Source organism: Homarus americanus, unplaced genomic scaffold (genome assembly GCF_018991925.1).
Source record: "Homarus americanus isolate GMGI-L3 unplaced genomic scaffold, GMGI_Hamer_2.0 scaffold50924, whole genome shotgun sequence".
Taxonomy (NCBI): domain Eukaryota; kingdom Metazoa; phylum Arthropoda; class Malacostraca; order Decapoda; family Nephropidae; genus Homarus; species Homarus americanus.
In genome coordinates this window covers 4,235,631-4,252,425 of record NW_024718094.1, presented here as the reverse complement: position 1 = coordinate 4,252,425, position 16,795 = coordinate 4,235,631, and the positions used below count along the sequence as shown (strand labels likewise).

The 16,795-nt window shown below is 37.4% G+C and overlaps 3 protein-coding genes across 6 annotated transcripts in view; 2 read left to right on the top strand and 1 right to left on the bottom strand.

Moving 5' to 3' along the window:
• Positions 1-15,767, bottom strand: part of LOC121859137 (F-box only protein 30-like) — a 41,457-nt gene extending 25,690 nt beyond the window's left edge. For 3 of the 4 annotated variants that reach the window (XM_042355861.1, XM_042355864.1, XM_042355863.1), the window contains exons 1-4: positions 7,205-7,311; positions 5,044-5,242; positions 3,966-4,213; positions 2,656-2,871 (exon numbers count right to left, since the gene is read on the bottom strand). In XM_042355861.1, coding sequence (XP_042211795.1) covers positions 2,656-2,871; positions 3,966-4,213; positions 5,044-5,240 — 661 coding nt within the window. In that variant the 5' untranslated portion in view covers positions 5,241-5,242; positions 7,205-7,311. Of the gene's footprint in view, positions 1-2,655; positions 2,872-3,965; positions 4,214-5,043; positions 5,243-7,204; positions 7,312-15,745 lie in introns of those variants that run through there. The other variant, XM_042355862.1, reaches the window with a different exon arrangement.
• On the top strand, positions 7,359-12,054 carry LOC121859139 (SRR1-like protein). Its single transcript, XM_042355865.1, has 3 exons — positions 7,359-7,639; positions 9,750-9,893; positions 10,279-12,054. Exons 2-3 carry the CDS (start codon positions 9,775-9,777, stop codon positions 11,045-11,047), a joined length of 888 nt encoding a protein of 295 aa, XP_042211799.1. The 5' UTR covers positions 7,359-7,639; positions 9,750-9,774; the 3' UTR covers positions 11,048-12,054.
• LOC121859183 (protein O-mannose kinase-like) lies at positions 11,197-12,000 on the top strand. Its single transcript, XM_042355932.1, has one exon. It carries the CDS (start codon positions 11,197-11,199, stop codon positions 11,998-12,000), a length of 804 nt encoding a protein of 267 aa, XP_042211866.1.
• Positions 15,768-16,795: the final 1,028 nt, after the last annotated feature.

Genomic DNA, 16,795 nt, shown 5'->3' with positions numbered 1-16,795 from the left:
CAACCTGCCTGCCCCATGATCAACCTAAGCCCCACCTGCCCCATGCCCCACCTGCCCCATGCTGATCTAAGCCCCACCTGCCCCATGCTGATCAACCTGCCCCATGCCCCAGCCTGCCCCCATGCTGATCAACCTAACCCCCACCTGCCCCATGCTGATCAACCTAAGCCCCACCACTTTGCAGTCAACCTAAGCCCCACTGCCCCATGCTCATCAACCTAAGCCCCACCTGCCCATGCTCATCAAAGCCCCAACCATGCTCATCAACCTAAGCCCCACCTGCCCATGCCTAAGCCCCCACCTGCCCCCATGCTCAACCCACCTGCCCCACCTGCATGCTCATCAGCCCTAAGCCCCACCTGCCCCATGCTCATCAACCTAAGCCCCACCTGCCCCATGCTCAACCAATGCTGATCAACCTGCCCCCACCTGCCCCCATGCTCATGAGCCCCACTTGCCCCATGCTGATCAACCTAAGCCCCACCTGCCCCATGCTCATCAACCTAAGCCCCACCTGCCCCATGCTGATCAACCTGAGCCCCACCTGCCCCATGCTGATCCCTCCCCACCTGCCCCATGCTGATCAACCCCTCCCCGCACACAAACTAAGCCCCACCTGCCCCAGGCTGATCAACCTAAGCTCCACCTGCCCCATGCTGATCAATCTAAGCCCCACCTGCCCCATGCTGATCAATCTAAGCCCCACTTGCCCCATGCTGATCAATCTAAGCCCCACCTGCCCCATGCTGATCAATCTAAGCCCCACCTGCCCATGCTGATCAATCTAGCCCCACCTGATGCTGATCAATCTAACCTGCCCCATGCTGATCAATCTAAGCCCCACCTGCCCCATGCTGATCAATCTAAGCCCCATGCTGATCAATCTAAGCCCCACCTGCCCCATGCTGATCAATCTAAGCCCCACCTGCCCCATGCTGATCAATCTAAGCCCCACCTGTCCCATGCTGATCAATCTAAGCCCCACCTGCCCCATGCTGATCAATCTAAGCCCTACCTGTCCATAATGAATAATTATCACAACAGAGGTATCCCCCATTAACCAAATGTTCACTATCCAAAAATTTGCTTATATCTGTACAAAAATTTGATCCTTACACCCTTTCACTATCCTGAAGATTGTCTTTTCGAAAATTCAAATCATCAACCCATCATGGGCCCTTACTGCCCTCTGATATGGTAATTTACCGACTGTACAGTATATTTCATCTAGTTTAGCAATTACTTGACTGTAGCTAGGTATTAAATTACAGTAGTTATGTACTATATTACAGTTCAGGTAGAAGGCCACGATGTGCAGAGAAATGCTTTTCCATCCTCAGCACAGTTCACCTATCTGCGCTGTCTGACAGCCACCATACATATTTCATTTCCGTGCTTTGTTCCAAAGTGATCGCACCTGCCCTCACCCGTGTAACCAACATTATATTATTTATCATTGCATAACCTTGTGATCGCTGTGATATTTACCAATTTTGGTGAGAGGAAAACACTATCATTTTGATTTTGCTCTGTTCTGGTGACTGTGAAGTGATTAATAACTTTGAAAATGGCTACCAAGTGTCCTGATGACTCTCCCCACCTCTGGGAAAGACAAGGCTTCAAGGAAGACCATGTCTCTGGAGACAAAGTTAGACATTTTTAAGTGACAGGATTATTATTATTTATGTGGTGAGCGTTGTATAATTTTTATTTATTTATTTATTTAATAATGTAGGATAGCTTTTTCTGATACACGCACCTGTGTCAGACAGGCCAGGAACATATCCCATTGAAACCCATGTTAAAGGCTCCCAATTTACATTAATTCAATTTACGTTAGTGATTCCAGGAATGCAGCCCTACCATAAATTGGGGATACCTGTACCTATATTCTTACTGTAGAGCTGGCAGGATTATTCAGGAGGCAAAATTAGCATGTGTTGTCAGTAAGAAATCAGATAAAATAAGGGTAAGAATGCTCTGGAATGTATATTAGTCATGCTGCCATTGTGCCATAATTACAATTCTCACACATTAATGGTACGGTACACTCTGGGACTAAAGTCGTGAACAGCTGCACGGAACCAACACTAGTGACCTTTGGCAATGAGTAAAATCATGTTAAAACTATATATATGATATGATATGATATGATATAAATAAAATAAGTTTAATAAGTTTAAAATATAAATTATCGTAAATACAAAAGTAAAGTTTGAGTCTTTATGATCAGATTTTTATGCAAAAAGCAGAGGGTTGAGCTACAGACAGTGGCCCAGATTCACTAACACTGCTGAGATACAAAGTTAGTAACTTCCGGGATATCTGAAGTCCATACGAACTACCGCAAGAGCGATTCACTAACGGTTCCTAACTGAGTTGTGGTGTTCGTATGAATTCTAGCATTAGTTCTTAAAATGCCGACAGTTGGCAGTGGTGTGTTTCCTCTTGGCCAATCACTGCGACTGATACATAACTGAGTAGGAGGATTATCTTATTTAAGTAAACTATGATCTTCCAGCAACTTAAACAGTGTCCTGCACTAAATACCAATCCAACTTGAATAAAAAAAACTTTCTGAAATTATACAGGTACAGTAAAGTACAGTATATCAATCCTTTCAATACACAGTACAGTAGTAAGACAAGTCATTACCTGGAGTGAGATCATCCTCCTCCTCATCTGTTGCTGACCGGGTAATTTTGGGGGATTTGAAATGTTCATTTGGAGTTTCATGTCTGGACCCACGGAGTGTTAGGGGAAGGCAGGGGAAGCGCCGAGTAACTCCATTACAGAGTGTCGTTCGAACTTTTTTGGGCATTTTCTGCATCTCATTTACAAGCTCTTGGTCATGTAGAGCTAAGGCCATATCTGAGGATTGTCAATATTTAAAAACAATAAAACATTGAGAAGATACCTTTTTTACATAAAAATCTATCCTTTATTCAGTACAATGTCTGTCTCCTCTTATATCCACAGAAGGAGATTGAAATATGAAATGTTGATCCATGTCCATGATGTGACAATTGTTCTTAAGAAGTAGCTGTGGTCACAATACACACACACACACACACACACACACACCAAAACTCAATGCTGGATATCACAAGTTGAATTCATCACCATCATCATCATATTTTAAAGCCATTTTCTATGCTTGTGTGGATTAGTCACAGTTACACTACCTGATGGCAGCTCTCCATGCTGCATGGTCTCTTGCAGTCTCTCTTATTAGGCTCCTAATGCTAATGTCATTTCTTACAACCTCTCCCCATGTCATTCTTGGCTTCCCTCTCTCTCTTCTCTTCCACATTTAGGCTCATGCACATCTTGACCTAATTAGCCTTATCCATTCTCTCCACTTGTCCAAACCATCTCAGCCTGCCTTTACACAGGAGTTTGCCAATACAGTGGGTCCCCCGAGTTACAAACACCTGAGCTACAAACACCCATCTTACGAATGTGATCCAACCACATTATTTAAAATGAATGCCAACTGGGGGGTCCTGCACATACAGAACACTTAAAGATCAGCAACATCCCTCAGTCTGCCATCTACACCTCTTGTGTACCCACCTTCCACACTTGTTGCACATTACTGAGTTGCTGGATATCAAGAGTTGATTTACAAACCCTAATTAGTACAGTACGTAGAATGAAGTTACATGTATTAGCATTATAAAAAAATGTATGCCTCAATTCTTAAATAACACTGTACAGTAAAAATACTTTAATTATATTCTGAAACACGAACAGAATTTTTAATGAATGAAAACCTGAAAAATTATCAATACAAAGGGGTCTTTAATCCAGCCAATATTTTCTCTAAAACAAATCTCAAAAACCTCTTTTTTGTAATCTATAATCCAGTACTGAGATGACAAAACTTCTGAAGAAAACTGATAATTAAATGAAAAAAATATATGAAGAAATAAAAACACTGGCAGACAGTTTAAATTACTCACCAAGGTCTCCAGGATCATAGAGAGCAGTTAGACCTTTTGGCATTGACACTTTTTCTCTTTCTTTGGCTCCTAAGGCCCACCGATTCCACTCTGCATTACATATAATGACTGAGGCTGGACAGAATGGCAAATGTTCTGCTAAAAAGCGACGCTGCATCCAATGGGGACATCCATAACCAGTATTGATGCAAGGCACTCGTTCATGACTACAAATGAGGCGGTGTTCCTCTGTTTTACATATGTGGAATCTGGAATAGAATTACAAGCAATACTTTGGCAAAGTTGGAGTTGAGTAGTTAAGAAGATATAAAAAAAAAACACTACAATATACTGTATAACAGCGCTATCACTGCATTTACATATCTAACGAAGGTGGATACCATAATCATTGATGGCCCAATAGGTACAGTGCAAACTTTCATTTCACAAGGAAGTAGCATGATTAACACCACACTTGACAGCCTGCGCCTCCCATTCAGTAAAATTAAGTACCCAGTTACAACTGGGTAGACTGAGGGTAGCCAGGGATGAAACCAACAACCATTAGAGCAAGAAGTGAGCATTCCAGCATGTCCACTCATCCACTGCTCCTCCTAAAATATCTCAAATGGAACATAGTTTACAGTGCACTTTGATCCTCCTTTGGGTAAACATGAATAATTAATTTTATAGAATTACATGAAAATACTTATGCAAGTAAAAGATTTTGAGTATTCAGGAATAATGTTAGGACATTCAAGAAGGACATATGAAAAGGATTCTGGAGAAAAGGAAAGTAACAAGAATGTACAAATGTAATGTGGCAGCTGTGTTAGGTAGAGAGATAGAGAATGTCTACATGGTTGGTAAAGTTGGAACAACACATCGAGGAGAGAAGAAAGGATGAGATAAAGGGAATAGCAAAGGCAAAGTACGTAGTCATAGGATCCTCAGAGGAGAGCTGCCTGGAGGAGTAAGTTGTAAGAGATAAAATAGATATAAAGAAGTTTAACATTGGATGACTGACCAATCAAGTACATGGTAAAAGCAAATGTGATGATAATATTGGAGCCATACTACAATGTATTGACACCCTTACTTGTGACCACAGCCATTTTGACACAACTCCAGTTCACAGCTCCATCCAGGTTTGGGACGTTCCTTACACCTCGTCATCTTAAAACAATGCTCACAGTGGAAATGTATATTTATGTCCACCTCATCTTCATAGTCTCCAGGCAGAGTGATGGATTCATCACTTCCATCATCAGTATCCGATTCTACAGGTGCTTCCATTTCTGAAATGAATTTGAAAATTTATAAAAGTTGATAATGTACTTAACTGCCTCTTAAGGCATCATGGTTTGGATTTCACATACTTGTTCATTACATCCAGGATAACAGATATTACTGTGAAAAAAATAAAATTATAAAATGACTGAAATATGAAATAAAAATTCTGCTTACATACAGTAACTCATGCATGTTCAGGATGTCTCCCAGTAAAACATCTGAGGGAGGATCTGAGGTCTGCACAACATCACATTTTTCACATGTTTAAACATATTTACTGTATATGTGTTATACAGTACAGTATAACAATACAGTATACCGGGTACACAAAAAAACCCTGCCTTAACTTGATAATGGTAAATAATACAGTATGGGATAAAGGTAAAAAGGTTATAGAAGTTAGTTGATATGAGCTGGGTGGTTTTGTTTGCATTACTGTAGTGGCTTTTCCTATAAATTATAAAGTCATGAGTATTTTTCTAGCTAACCTATCATCTTTTGACAAAACCTAAGCACAACCAAGAAAAACTAATTCCCTTTGATTTGCTGATATAAATCCACTGTCACTCTCTACTTCTCTCACAAATTTTAAAGTGAAATCCCACTAGACTTTACCTAGAGAAAAGTGCTGGTACTTGCTGAAAAAAGATAATTTCTTGTACAATATTATATGCATATTTTGTGAATTATAGTGACTAAATGTGACAATCGGACACAAGCTAAGCACACTGCATTGTTTGTTTGCACTAAATCCACAGAGACAGAAATTTCATGGCAGGAGACATCAAGTGGGGACTCGAGCACAGTTATAATGTTACAATACTGCCTAGAGCCTTAAAAGGATTTGGGATCTGAATCTGCAAGATACTAGTGAGCAGTGAACATATTGTAGTACCTGATGCATGAGGTCCAGTAAACCACAGCTATAAAGGACTGCTATAATTCATCTACCCACATCACAATCACAAAAAAGGTTAGTTTCCTATACAGCATTACTGAAAAATAAATGTAGAATTGTGGGAAGCTCCACCAGTTTTAGTCTCAGCATAATGTGGTGGACGTGTCACAGTTGTGGTCACAAATTTATTCATATATGTTAGGTATTTTTTTGTGAAATCAGTTATTTTGCAAAATGACCGGCAAGCATGCTGGAAATTTTGCAAAATAACTTTCAAACAGGTAAACCTAACCTAACCTTATGGTTAAATATGGTTAGGTTAGCTCGTGTAGCTTGATACTGTTTCTTGGTCCTGCTCCTTTTTTTTTAAACTTCAGACTATGAGCTGTCCTAACTTTACTTGTTACAATTTCTAACTCATTCAAACCTAACTTCAACTTTATTCAACCATAAGATATGGTTAGGTTGCCCTGTTTGTTAGTTATTTTGCAATATTACCAATATGCTTGCTGGTCATATTGAAAAATAACTGATTTCACAAAAGAGTACAGTAGTACTGTATATACATTATATTGTAGATTATTTATTTGATTGGCAAACCCAACCCCACATAAGGACCCAAACAGAAATGACCTTTCAATGGCATTCTTGGGCTATTCTTGGTTAAATCAACTTACTGTTTAGAACTGTTCATATACCTGCATTGTCTGTCCCCAAATGAACTCTGACTTTAATAAATAAAAATCTAAATATCCAACAAACTTTCGAAGAACAGAATCCAAATCATATTTAGTTTTGCAGTAATCTACCAAACAATGATATTCTAAACAAGCTTGAAAATGTCAAACGCAATACAGGTACTGGGTACATTTTTTTTGACAGTTTGTGAACAGTTAAATGTTAAACACCACAAACTGAATAAGTACAATTCAATATTATGGTTATTAATTAGTTCAAACTTCCCTAATAATTACTTTTCCTAGCTTGCAGTAAAATAAGATTCGCCTATGTTCAATAATTTAGATAATATACAGTAAATTGGAGGCAAGAGTAAAGAGAACCCAACTACCTGATGTGTGAGGTGTGAGGGTCAGCCTGGTGGCCCCTGGCTCAGCTGATCACCTAAAAACATTATAAAAGTTGAGGAGCGAGAAGCACTGCCCGTTCTAAAACTATATACTATACATTCCTACCATTTAATAATATTCCTTGACTCCTAAACAATCTCTGCTGCTTCCCTATATATTTATCACATTTACACACAGCGAAAAATCTACTCAATAAGTTTAAAAAGATATAAAATAATAAATGCTCTACCAACCTTGATCAAAACAGTTGTGGTATAATCCCTGTAACAAGTGCAGCTGTAATATCAACCGCTGACACAAACAGTTAATTCATTATATTTACTGATTTTAAGCACAACATATACAATAATATTAAGAAATGGGTAGAAGAATAACTATAAATGAATAACCAGGTGTAGTAAATAAAGCACACAATGGTAAGTGTTATGTCCTCACTCGTACAACTAACTTACTAACACTACTGCTGGTTCTTCTCCTCTTCGCCATGGGTTTTTTCCTGTAATATAATTGTCGCATTTGCTATTATGTTGTTTAAATGTGTGGTCAGATATGAATTTAAATGTATAAGAGATAGCCTAATCCACATTCTAAAGGAGATGTAAGGGTCCGACTAATTACCCAAATGTACCCGGAATGAAGTCAAATAATGGTCCTACATGAATAAATCGGACTGCCAATCACTTCTCGACTAGTATTTGGTGTCACAAAGTCACAAAAATTTGGTAAACTCAATTTAATCTGAGTTAATAGATCGAGTGCATGTACCTAACCTAACCTAACCTAACCTCACTAGTATTTGGTGTCACGAAGTAACAAAAAATTGGTAAACTTAATTTAATCTGAGTTAATAGACACAAGTGCATGTACCTAACCTAACCTAACCTAATCTAATCTAACCTAACCTAACCTAACCTAACCTAACCTAACCTAACCTAACCTAACCTAACGTAACACAACACAACTCAGATTAAATTAAGTTTACCAATTTTTTGTGACTTTATGACACCAAATAATAATCGAGAAGTGATTCACAGCCCGAATTACACTTGTACGACCATCATTTGACTTCATTGCGGCTATATTTTGCTACATTTGGGTACATTTGGGTAATTAGTCGGACCAGAGATGTAATACTTCATGGAGTAACTTCACCACAATCTTGGCTACCAAGATTAGGAATTTTTTAGTCTTTGTTAACAATAATATTCGGTAGTGACCATTCAGAACTATATTTTGAACTCTATATTGAGTAACATGGTGAATTTATAGTATCACACCAGTCTTTATTTCCGTATTAAAAATATGTATCTTGTAATGTTTACACAATTCTAAGACAGTTTTCTTCTATGATATTTCCACCGGAAATTAAGGATAACCGAGATATTAATTTTTCAAGATTATTACTTTCGCTCAGTCACAAGTGTCGCCAAGATCTGTTTACTTATGGCGGAGGTGGTCTGACCACCTGCTCACGCATTGCTCCAGGCCTCTGTCTTCGCTCTTTAAGCGTCTGGGGCATGAACAACGGATGAGGTTAGGTTAAGTTAGGTTTTCTTTGTTGGTTGGTAATATATTTGTTATTTATTCTAAAAAAGAAATCCAACCTTTTCCGTTATGATTGTTGGGGGACGGGGGTTATCTAAAAAAAAAAAACATGATTTCTGGTGGAAATTAATATAAAATTCTTTAAAAACTCGTCAAAATACAGAGGAAAAACCTATTTCTAATATTGATATAAAGACCGGTGTGATACTAAAACATATTTTTAATATCGATATAAAGACTGGCACACTCACAGTAAAATAGCGTTAGGAGGAACTTAGCCGGTCACAGCAAAATATCCATTATAAAAAAATTAATATTTTCTCTACCATTTTTGGGATGGTCTTTATAAACTGAAGACCTTCCAAACCCAATTTCTTGGCCTGGGCACCAGTTCTTAAATGTTACACATTTTAAAGTGGCTAACAAGCTGATCAGTGGCAAAGAGGATAAAGTAGTGCGTGCCTAGGTGCCTAATTATGTATATACCTAACAAAGCATTTGCCCAAGAAATAAATATTATATCAAAACTCACTGATGAAAAATATACTGTATAGGGTAGTAAGAAAAGACACATCAAAGCAAATAACACGGCAGTGGGTATCTCGTCAATATTAACCCCGCTGGTTATTGGGGGACGGTGACTTACAATATTATCCCATGTAGCATCTTTACTTTCTTTAATGTCTAATTGGTAAATCAAACACAGTACTATGGTAAATATTTGGTAGTTATCATGCTCTGTATAGCAAGATGAAGCAAAAAAAAACTGATTTATACCCTTAAGTACTAGTCTGGTACTTCTACCATTAACAAAAACTGTAGATAACAGATTTTTTAGGTCTCGGGACAAAAAGTTTTTCTCATTATGTGTGTGTGAAAGTAGTTGATCTATTAATACTGTACTGTATAAACAATACATATGTAATTATGAAGAAATTTCAAAGCACTGGAGTACTGTATTGTATGGTCTTTAATCTTCAGTGAACATGGCCATCAAAATAGAGGGATGATGGAAGCTGATGGGTTCCAGGTTGTGAGCAAAAAGAAAGCTGCAAGAAAAAAACATCTTAAAAAGCCACAAGTTAATCTTAACCTACCTCAAGATAATGTAGACGAATGTGTAAGGTAAGTGACAGAGAAAATGTGGTTCTTGTCAGTAATCATCAGATGTTAAGAATGTGACTTAACTCTACATTTATCTTGCAAAACAAAACTAATTTTGCCTTTTTATATAATGTGAGAGTACTGCACGTATACAGTATGTACAGTACTGTATAAATGTGTACAAGTATTTTATCGATTACTCTTTATAAATTAATTTCAAAAAGTAATTAGTGAAAGTTCCATGATTTATAAAATCTCCCAAATGAAAGATTGGTTTTTTTTCATAATATTATCTTGTATAGTACACTGTATTTTATTAATGTCCAAAAGAGGAATGAATTATATTTCCATATTGTATAAAACCTTTCTTTTTCATTTCAGTAAAAGTACTCTATTTGCTTTCCAGGAAAATACTTGATGCAAAAGATGTACTTCAGTCAAGTGGAGGATATAATAATTTTGAACATAACTTGAATAATATAACAAGACTTACACAGACTCAAGGAGGAGAGAGCTACAAAATTTCTTCACTTGTTTGCTATGGTTTAGGTTTGCCGTCATCTAGCAGAATTGCCAAGTACCAAACAGCTTTGCTGCTCATTCTAAGAAATTATTTCAATGTTGAGGCTGAATTATATGACCCATTATTTACAAGTGTGGATACCAGAGTGTTGCAAAAATTCAACTTTCATGTTTTATCAAATAATGAAGAGGGTAAGAGGAGTGTGAAAGGAGTAACTCTATTTTTTATGCCACACTGTGGAAAGGAACTTTATAATAATCTCCTTTGGGCAAACTGGAATCCAGTATCACTACCATTGTGTATCATTATTGGCAACAGTTTTAGTTCTATGGTACAAAATACACTATCGCGTATACTGAAACAACAATATAAATTTATATATCTAGCTGAAAGTTTGTTTAAGGAATATCCTTTAGAAGCCTTAGTTGGTTATGATGACATATTTAATGATATGAGCCTTCACATCATACCTGAAGACCTCACAGACAAACAAAATGACAACTTGTGGTGTGACAAAGATGAACCAAAATATGTTGAGTGTGGTGTTGAAATTGTCCTGGTAAAGGCTGAAACAAGTGAGAGCAAAATACGTACTTGCACTCAAGTGATTGTTTGTAAAAGCGACAAGAAATTTAATGAACTGAAAATTTAGAGAACATGAGTTTTCCAGTGAAAAGATGGTTATGTTTTTTATTTGTTTCCAGTGCCTTTAATTTCTATTTTTGTTCAGCTCATTGTAATAAAGGTTTCTTTAAATTGGGGCAAGCAGCAACATGTCACCCATGGCTAACATGTGAAGATATGACTCATTTAGAAATTGGTGATCTCATTGGGTATGGAGCAGTGAAGCAGGTATATCAAACTACCTGGCACAATACTACAGTAGCTGTAGTCTATGTTAACAACAGAGATTATATAAATGATTTTTTACATGGATTAGAAATGTTGAAGGCACTTGGACCAAACAAATACATTGTTCAATTGATTGGCTTCTGCCTGAAAGATAAAGTTTATTTGATTGAGTATCATCCTTTAGGTAACAGTGTGCATGTTGATGAAATATTTATTAAGAATAATATTTATGACATAAAGAAAAGGTTTAACCTGTGTGTTGATTATGTGAGAATTCTTGAATTTTTGCATAATAGTCCTGGAGGAAAACGTGTGATGTGTGATTCAAATTCATTAAACAAGACTCTTGAACAGTACCTAATAACTTCATCTCTAAGTCTTATTTTGAATGATGTTGATGCATTGCCAGAGGTAGGACATGAGGGCATCATCTGCGGTCACAGAGAACTTCAGGGTAGTTTTATAGCTCCAGAACAGAAGTGGCCTTATCCTACACACAGCTACCAGGAGGACAGAATGCCACCATATGATGAAAAGGTTGACATCTGGAAAATTCCTCCTGTTTGTAACTATTTCCTAGGAAAGAGTGAGGCTGCTAAGGTTTTCAGATACCACTTACATCCCATCCACAGAAAGTGTCGAGAAAAGTACGCTGTACATCGACCAAGCGCCAGAGAAGTGTTAAATTTTTATGAAAAGTTACTACAGGAATATTTTGTGGATAAATTTACACTTACAAGAGAGGAGCTTTAATGTCATTTCTTGGCATTTAGGTGTAAAAATAGTAAACATTCTAGTTAAGTAAAACAGAATTTTTTATTATCTCCAAATGGGGAGGTAGAAACTTGGTTAAATTCAATAGTACAGTACAGGTAATAAAACTCAGCATTTACCAATTACACTTTCCAAATTAGATGATCTTCCACCAATCACATTTCAGGATGCAATCATTCTGCCAAGTTCTAAAATAGATATGCCCGGCCTTACCATTTCCTCTAAAATGTCATGGAAGCTACATATCCACAACATTGCTAAAGCTGCCTCCCGAAAGCTGGGAATGCGATACAGATGCCATAGCTACTTCACTCCTGAGCAGCTGCTTTGAGTCTATAAGGGATTCATTTGTCCTAACTTGGAGTACTGCTTTCATATCTGGGGTGACTTCTTCTGTCCAACTGTTAGATAGGGCAGAATCAAAGGCATTTTGTCTTATTGACTCTCCTCCTTTAGTTTATAATCTTTCTTCCCTTTCTCTTCGCCACAATGTTGCTTCACTCTCTCTCTCTTTTACAGGTACTTTAACGGGCAATGTTCGGTTGATTTGGCATCCTGTGTACCGCCGGCAAGGCCGTGGGCTCGTAACACTCGTCTTGCCCGCGGTGCCCACAGTTTCTCTGTGGTTGTCGGTCACACTAGAATAACCCGTTATAGTACATCCTTCTTTCCTCACACAGCCAAACTGTGGAATGTTCTGCCTTCTGTGTTTCCATACTCTTATAATGTCTCACTTTAAAAAGCTGGTTTTCTGGCATCTTCGTGGTGCAGATTAATGCAATCCTATTTTTAATCTCTTTTTACTCTTATTTTTTCGCCCCCCTTGGCCCTGTTGTGGGTCAGTGACTTGTGCCTGGGTGGGCTATACCCCCTCTCTCCCCAAAAAAAAAAAAATCCGTGAGAAAAATGGAGAGTCGGTGGTTCTTGGTACAGTCCAGTACAGTACTGTATATTGTATGGTGCAGAATTTATGTTAATTTGACCAATTTAATTTAACTAAATTTCATTTGAGTGGTAAACCAGTCGGCCTCTTTTACCCAAGGAAGGAATTACCATGGCAGAAGTAAAATAGTTGTCCTTTCTCCTTTAGCTGATTCTTTTTGCTAAAATCACATTAAAAATTTTTACAGAACCTGTATTTGGCAATACATTTTGTCAATATCTATATGATTATTTTAAGGCCAGCTAATTACCATACAGCATTACTTTTTATCTCTGTGTCTTCCTGTTTTTTTTTTTTTTTTTTTGTCTTCTCTCTGACTCACAAAGACAAGCTTGGTAGTTGATACAGTACTCATTTTTTCCAAAGATTCTTTTCTATTAATACAAGCAAATAAGGGGAGCTGTATTTAATGTGACAGTTAAGCCACTTAGAAAAATCCTTCAGTAATGTTTAAGTGTTTATACAGAATCTCTAATAACTAGCACTGAGGAAAAACTCAGTGGCTTCAATGTTTAAGGAAGAATGTACAGGTATACATGTGATAACTCACTTAAGGATGAGACATTCCTCGATATATCAAACATCAAATATTGGTTCATTTTGATGTTGAGTATTCTAAATAAATTAATAGAAAAATATTTGTATGCTCCTTATTACACTCCCAAAAGCTATTACCCTGAACACTGTACAGTACAGTATGACAAACATACTACTACAGTACATTGCTTCATGGTATTAAGAAAGTAATACAGTATTGATATGAACAAACACATTGTTTCATTATATGAATGCATGTACAGTATTAATGTTGGTCTTAAATATATTACCTGTATTCCTAATGAACTCCCTGATGGTTGGTACTTATTTCTTTCTCAGTCATAGATGAAATAAAGATGGGAGACAACCAACTCCTAAGAACTAAAAGCGCCAGGAATTGATTAAAAACTAAGTCTAAAATTGCTAAAAAAAGAAGCTCATGATTGGGGCTAATCCTCTGGTGACCCAAATACAGTATAATATTGTACAGGAGGAAGAGGAATGGTAAAAGAATACACCAGAGGAAAATAACAATTACATACAGTACAATGCTAAAGTACCTTGAGAGAGAGAGTAGTGATTAAGAATGTGCAGTTGAAGAAGTACAGTAGTCAGAATGTACTGGAGAATGGAGGAGAAAGTACAATGATAGACTGCACAGTGAAGGAGGAAGCACAATGATGGAGAATGTACAGTGAAGGAGGAAGCACAATGATGGAGAATGTATAGTGAAGGAGGAAGAATAATGATGCAGAATATACAGTGAAGGAGGAAGCACCGCACAGCAATTCAAGGATGAACTACTCTAAAGGAGTTGTATATTCAATGAGAGCACAATGAAGAGTAAAGAATGGTGATAAGGTAAGTACTGCACTGTATTAGATGGGAAGAGTACAGTACTTTAAATATATATTACATACAATACTGTAATCAGAATAATCGTCATACAATTCATCGGGCTTTAGTATATACAGTACATAATCAGTGCGGGTATACAAACATAATGCAGGTATACATTATCAATCCCGGCCCGGGAATCCGGGACAGTTGGGGAATTACTTGCCATGTTCCCCCACCCACAACTTTTTGTACCCCCCTTTTCATATTCCTGGATCCGCCCCTGGGTTTCCCCCTGTAATAATGCTGGGCAATAAAGGCCATAAAAGGTAAAAAGAATAGGCCAACCGCACAAACGGCTGGTAAGCTAACTGTTATGTACAGGTATACAAATGTAGAGGTAAAAGTCGTTTCGACTGCGGATAGTCCCAGAGAGCCATTGCAAGCCCCACCCATTCTAAAATTAACTACCAGTAACTATGGGTTTAAACTACTCAACACTGATACTGCAGTCTGAAAGTCGGTATCCCTTGTTAACACAGCCGCCGCCAGATATCGATTTTCTGTTAATTTGAGGGTGTGAAGTCTAATTTTTATCAGTAATTGTTCATCTATATGTCTGTTTTGGGGTTATTTCTCCTGTTACAGCGATGAAATATATTGTAACGAAAGAAAGTGCAACAGTAGAGAGATAAAATTGAACTATACATCGGAAAATGTTAAGTTCAGTTTGTGGTTAAGGTCAGTTATTAGAAGCCAAGGTTGTAGCAGAGCAGGGAAAAAAATGACATGGGAAGGGAAAGAAAGATCAAGTAGGGTGGGAACTGTGGGAGAGGTAAGTAAGGGGAGTGGGGAGTGTGTGGGGTGGTTAAGGGTGAGGGGGAAGAAAGGGGACTGAGAGGGGTTGAGGGGGACGCCTGCTGCCGAAAGATAAGGTGGATACACGAGCTTCTGCTTGCCACGCTGTACGATAACCTACATCCTACATACAATTTTTATTGACGAACCTATTTGTTATATTGTTTGTACCTGTATGTATATATATATATATACAATTCTACGAATATTTTCGTATTTATATTATATTCCTAAGAGTGTGATGTGGTTACGACAGATAAATAATGATAGTGATCACCGTCAACATGGGCAGTGTTTAGTTAAGTCAACGAACCCATCAACCGGGAAGTAGGACTACAGTACAGCATTTCAGAAAATGTAAATACAATACGTCTTGCCACTACAGTTTTATTCTTATACACGCATCATATTGCAACAATACACCTGATACGATATTTTTAAAATTAAAAATTCGATTAAATATTCAGAACAAAAAATTTCTTAGACCCTATGTTCTTCACTTCCAAATAACATTATTAAATTGAATTCATAATACTGTAAATAACTCACGTGACAGTACAGGTAAGTGTTGGAAGGTCTCGTGAGGGTGAAGGTGAAGGTGAGGTGCCTACGTGTGTGAGGAACCCTGACGCCTCTGGGCTTGTTTGTGTCAGGCGGGGGTTGAGTATGAACTCGAGGGTCACTTGAGTCAGTTGATACCTCTATGACGTAAACAATTGCCATTTCAGCTTCATGGTGACTCAACCCCAATAATGGCGGTTACCTGCATTGTCTATGTTACAGTGTATGTATACCTGCACTGTGCAAATGTTTTTATCTGCATTATCAACATTATATACCTGCACTGTACATCGTTTGTATACCTGTACTACTTATGTACTGTGCCATGTATACCTGCACTATCTCTGACAAATTTTTTATACTTGCACTGTCTATGTACACATGCTGAATCAATGTATATACTTGAATGATTATATTGCTGAAAAAATACATACATACATATCTATTTATCTATCTATCTACGCTTCTACAGCGACTACAGGTCAGGGTGGTCACAAGCCAATGTCAGGTCAGGTCAGGGTAGCTAGATCACATTACAATACAGTTAAACAAACATTCTATACCACAACGGTAGCGTAGATAACAGTCGAGAAGAACGATAACTTAACATATAAACAAAAATACTGAAAAGGTAAAATATGATAAAGAGCGGATAGTGAAGAAATACTATACCGATGAAGATGATAAACAGGGTAGAAATACACCGAGATATGTATTAATAAACTAATGACCTAAGTGTGTATTATTTATGGATTAATATATAACGCTTCTCCTTAAAGTATTTGAGTGTTATTTATGGATCAACACTTGATTTGTAAAATAACACTATGTATTATTTTTTGGGATAACACTTAACGCTTCTAAATATATTGTTTGTACTATTTATTATTATTATTATTATTATTATTAATATTATTATTATTATTATTATTATTATTATTATTATTATTATTATTATTATTATTATCAAACGACACTCCTCCACCCTTCCTGCCCCTCCTCTACCCTCCTTGCCCCTCTTGTATCCTGCCTGCCCCT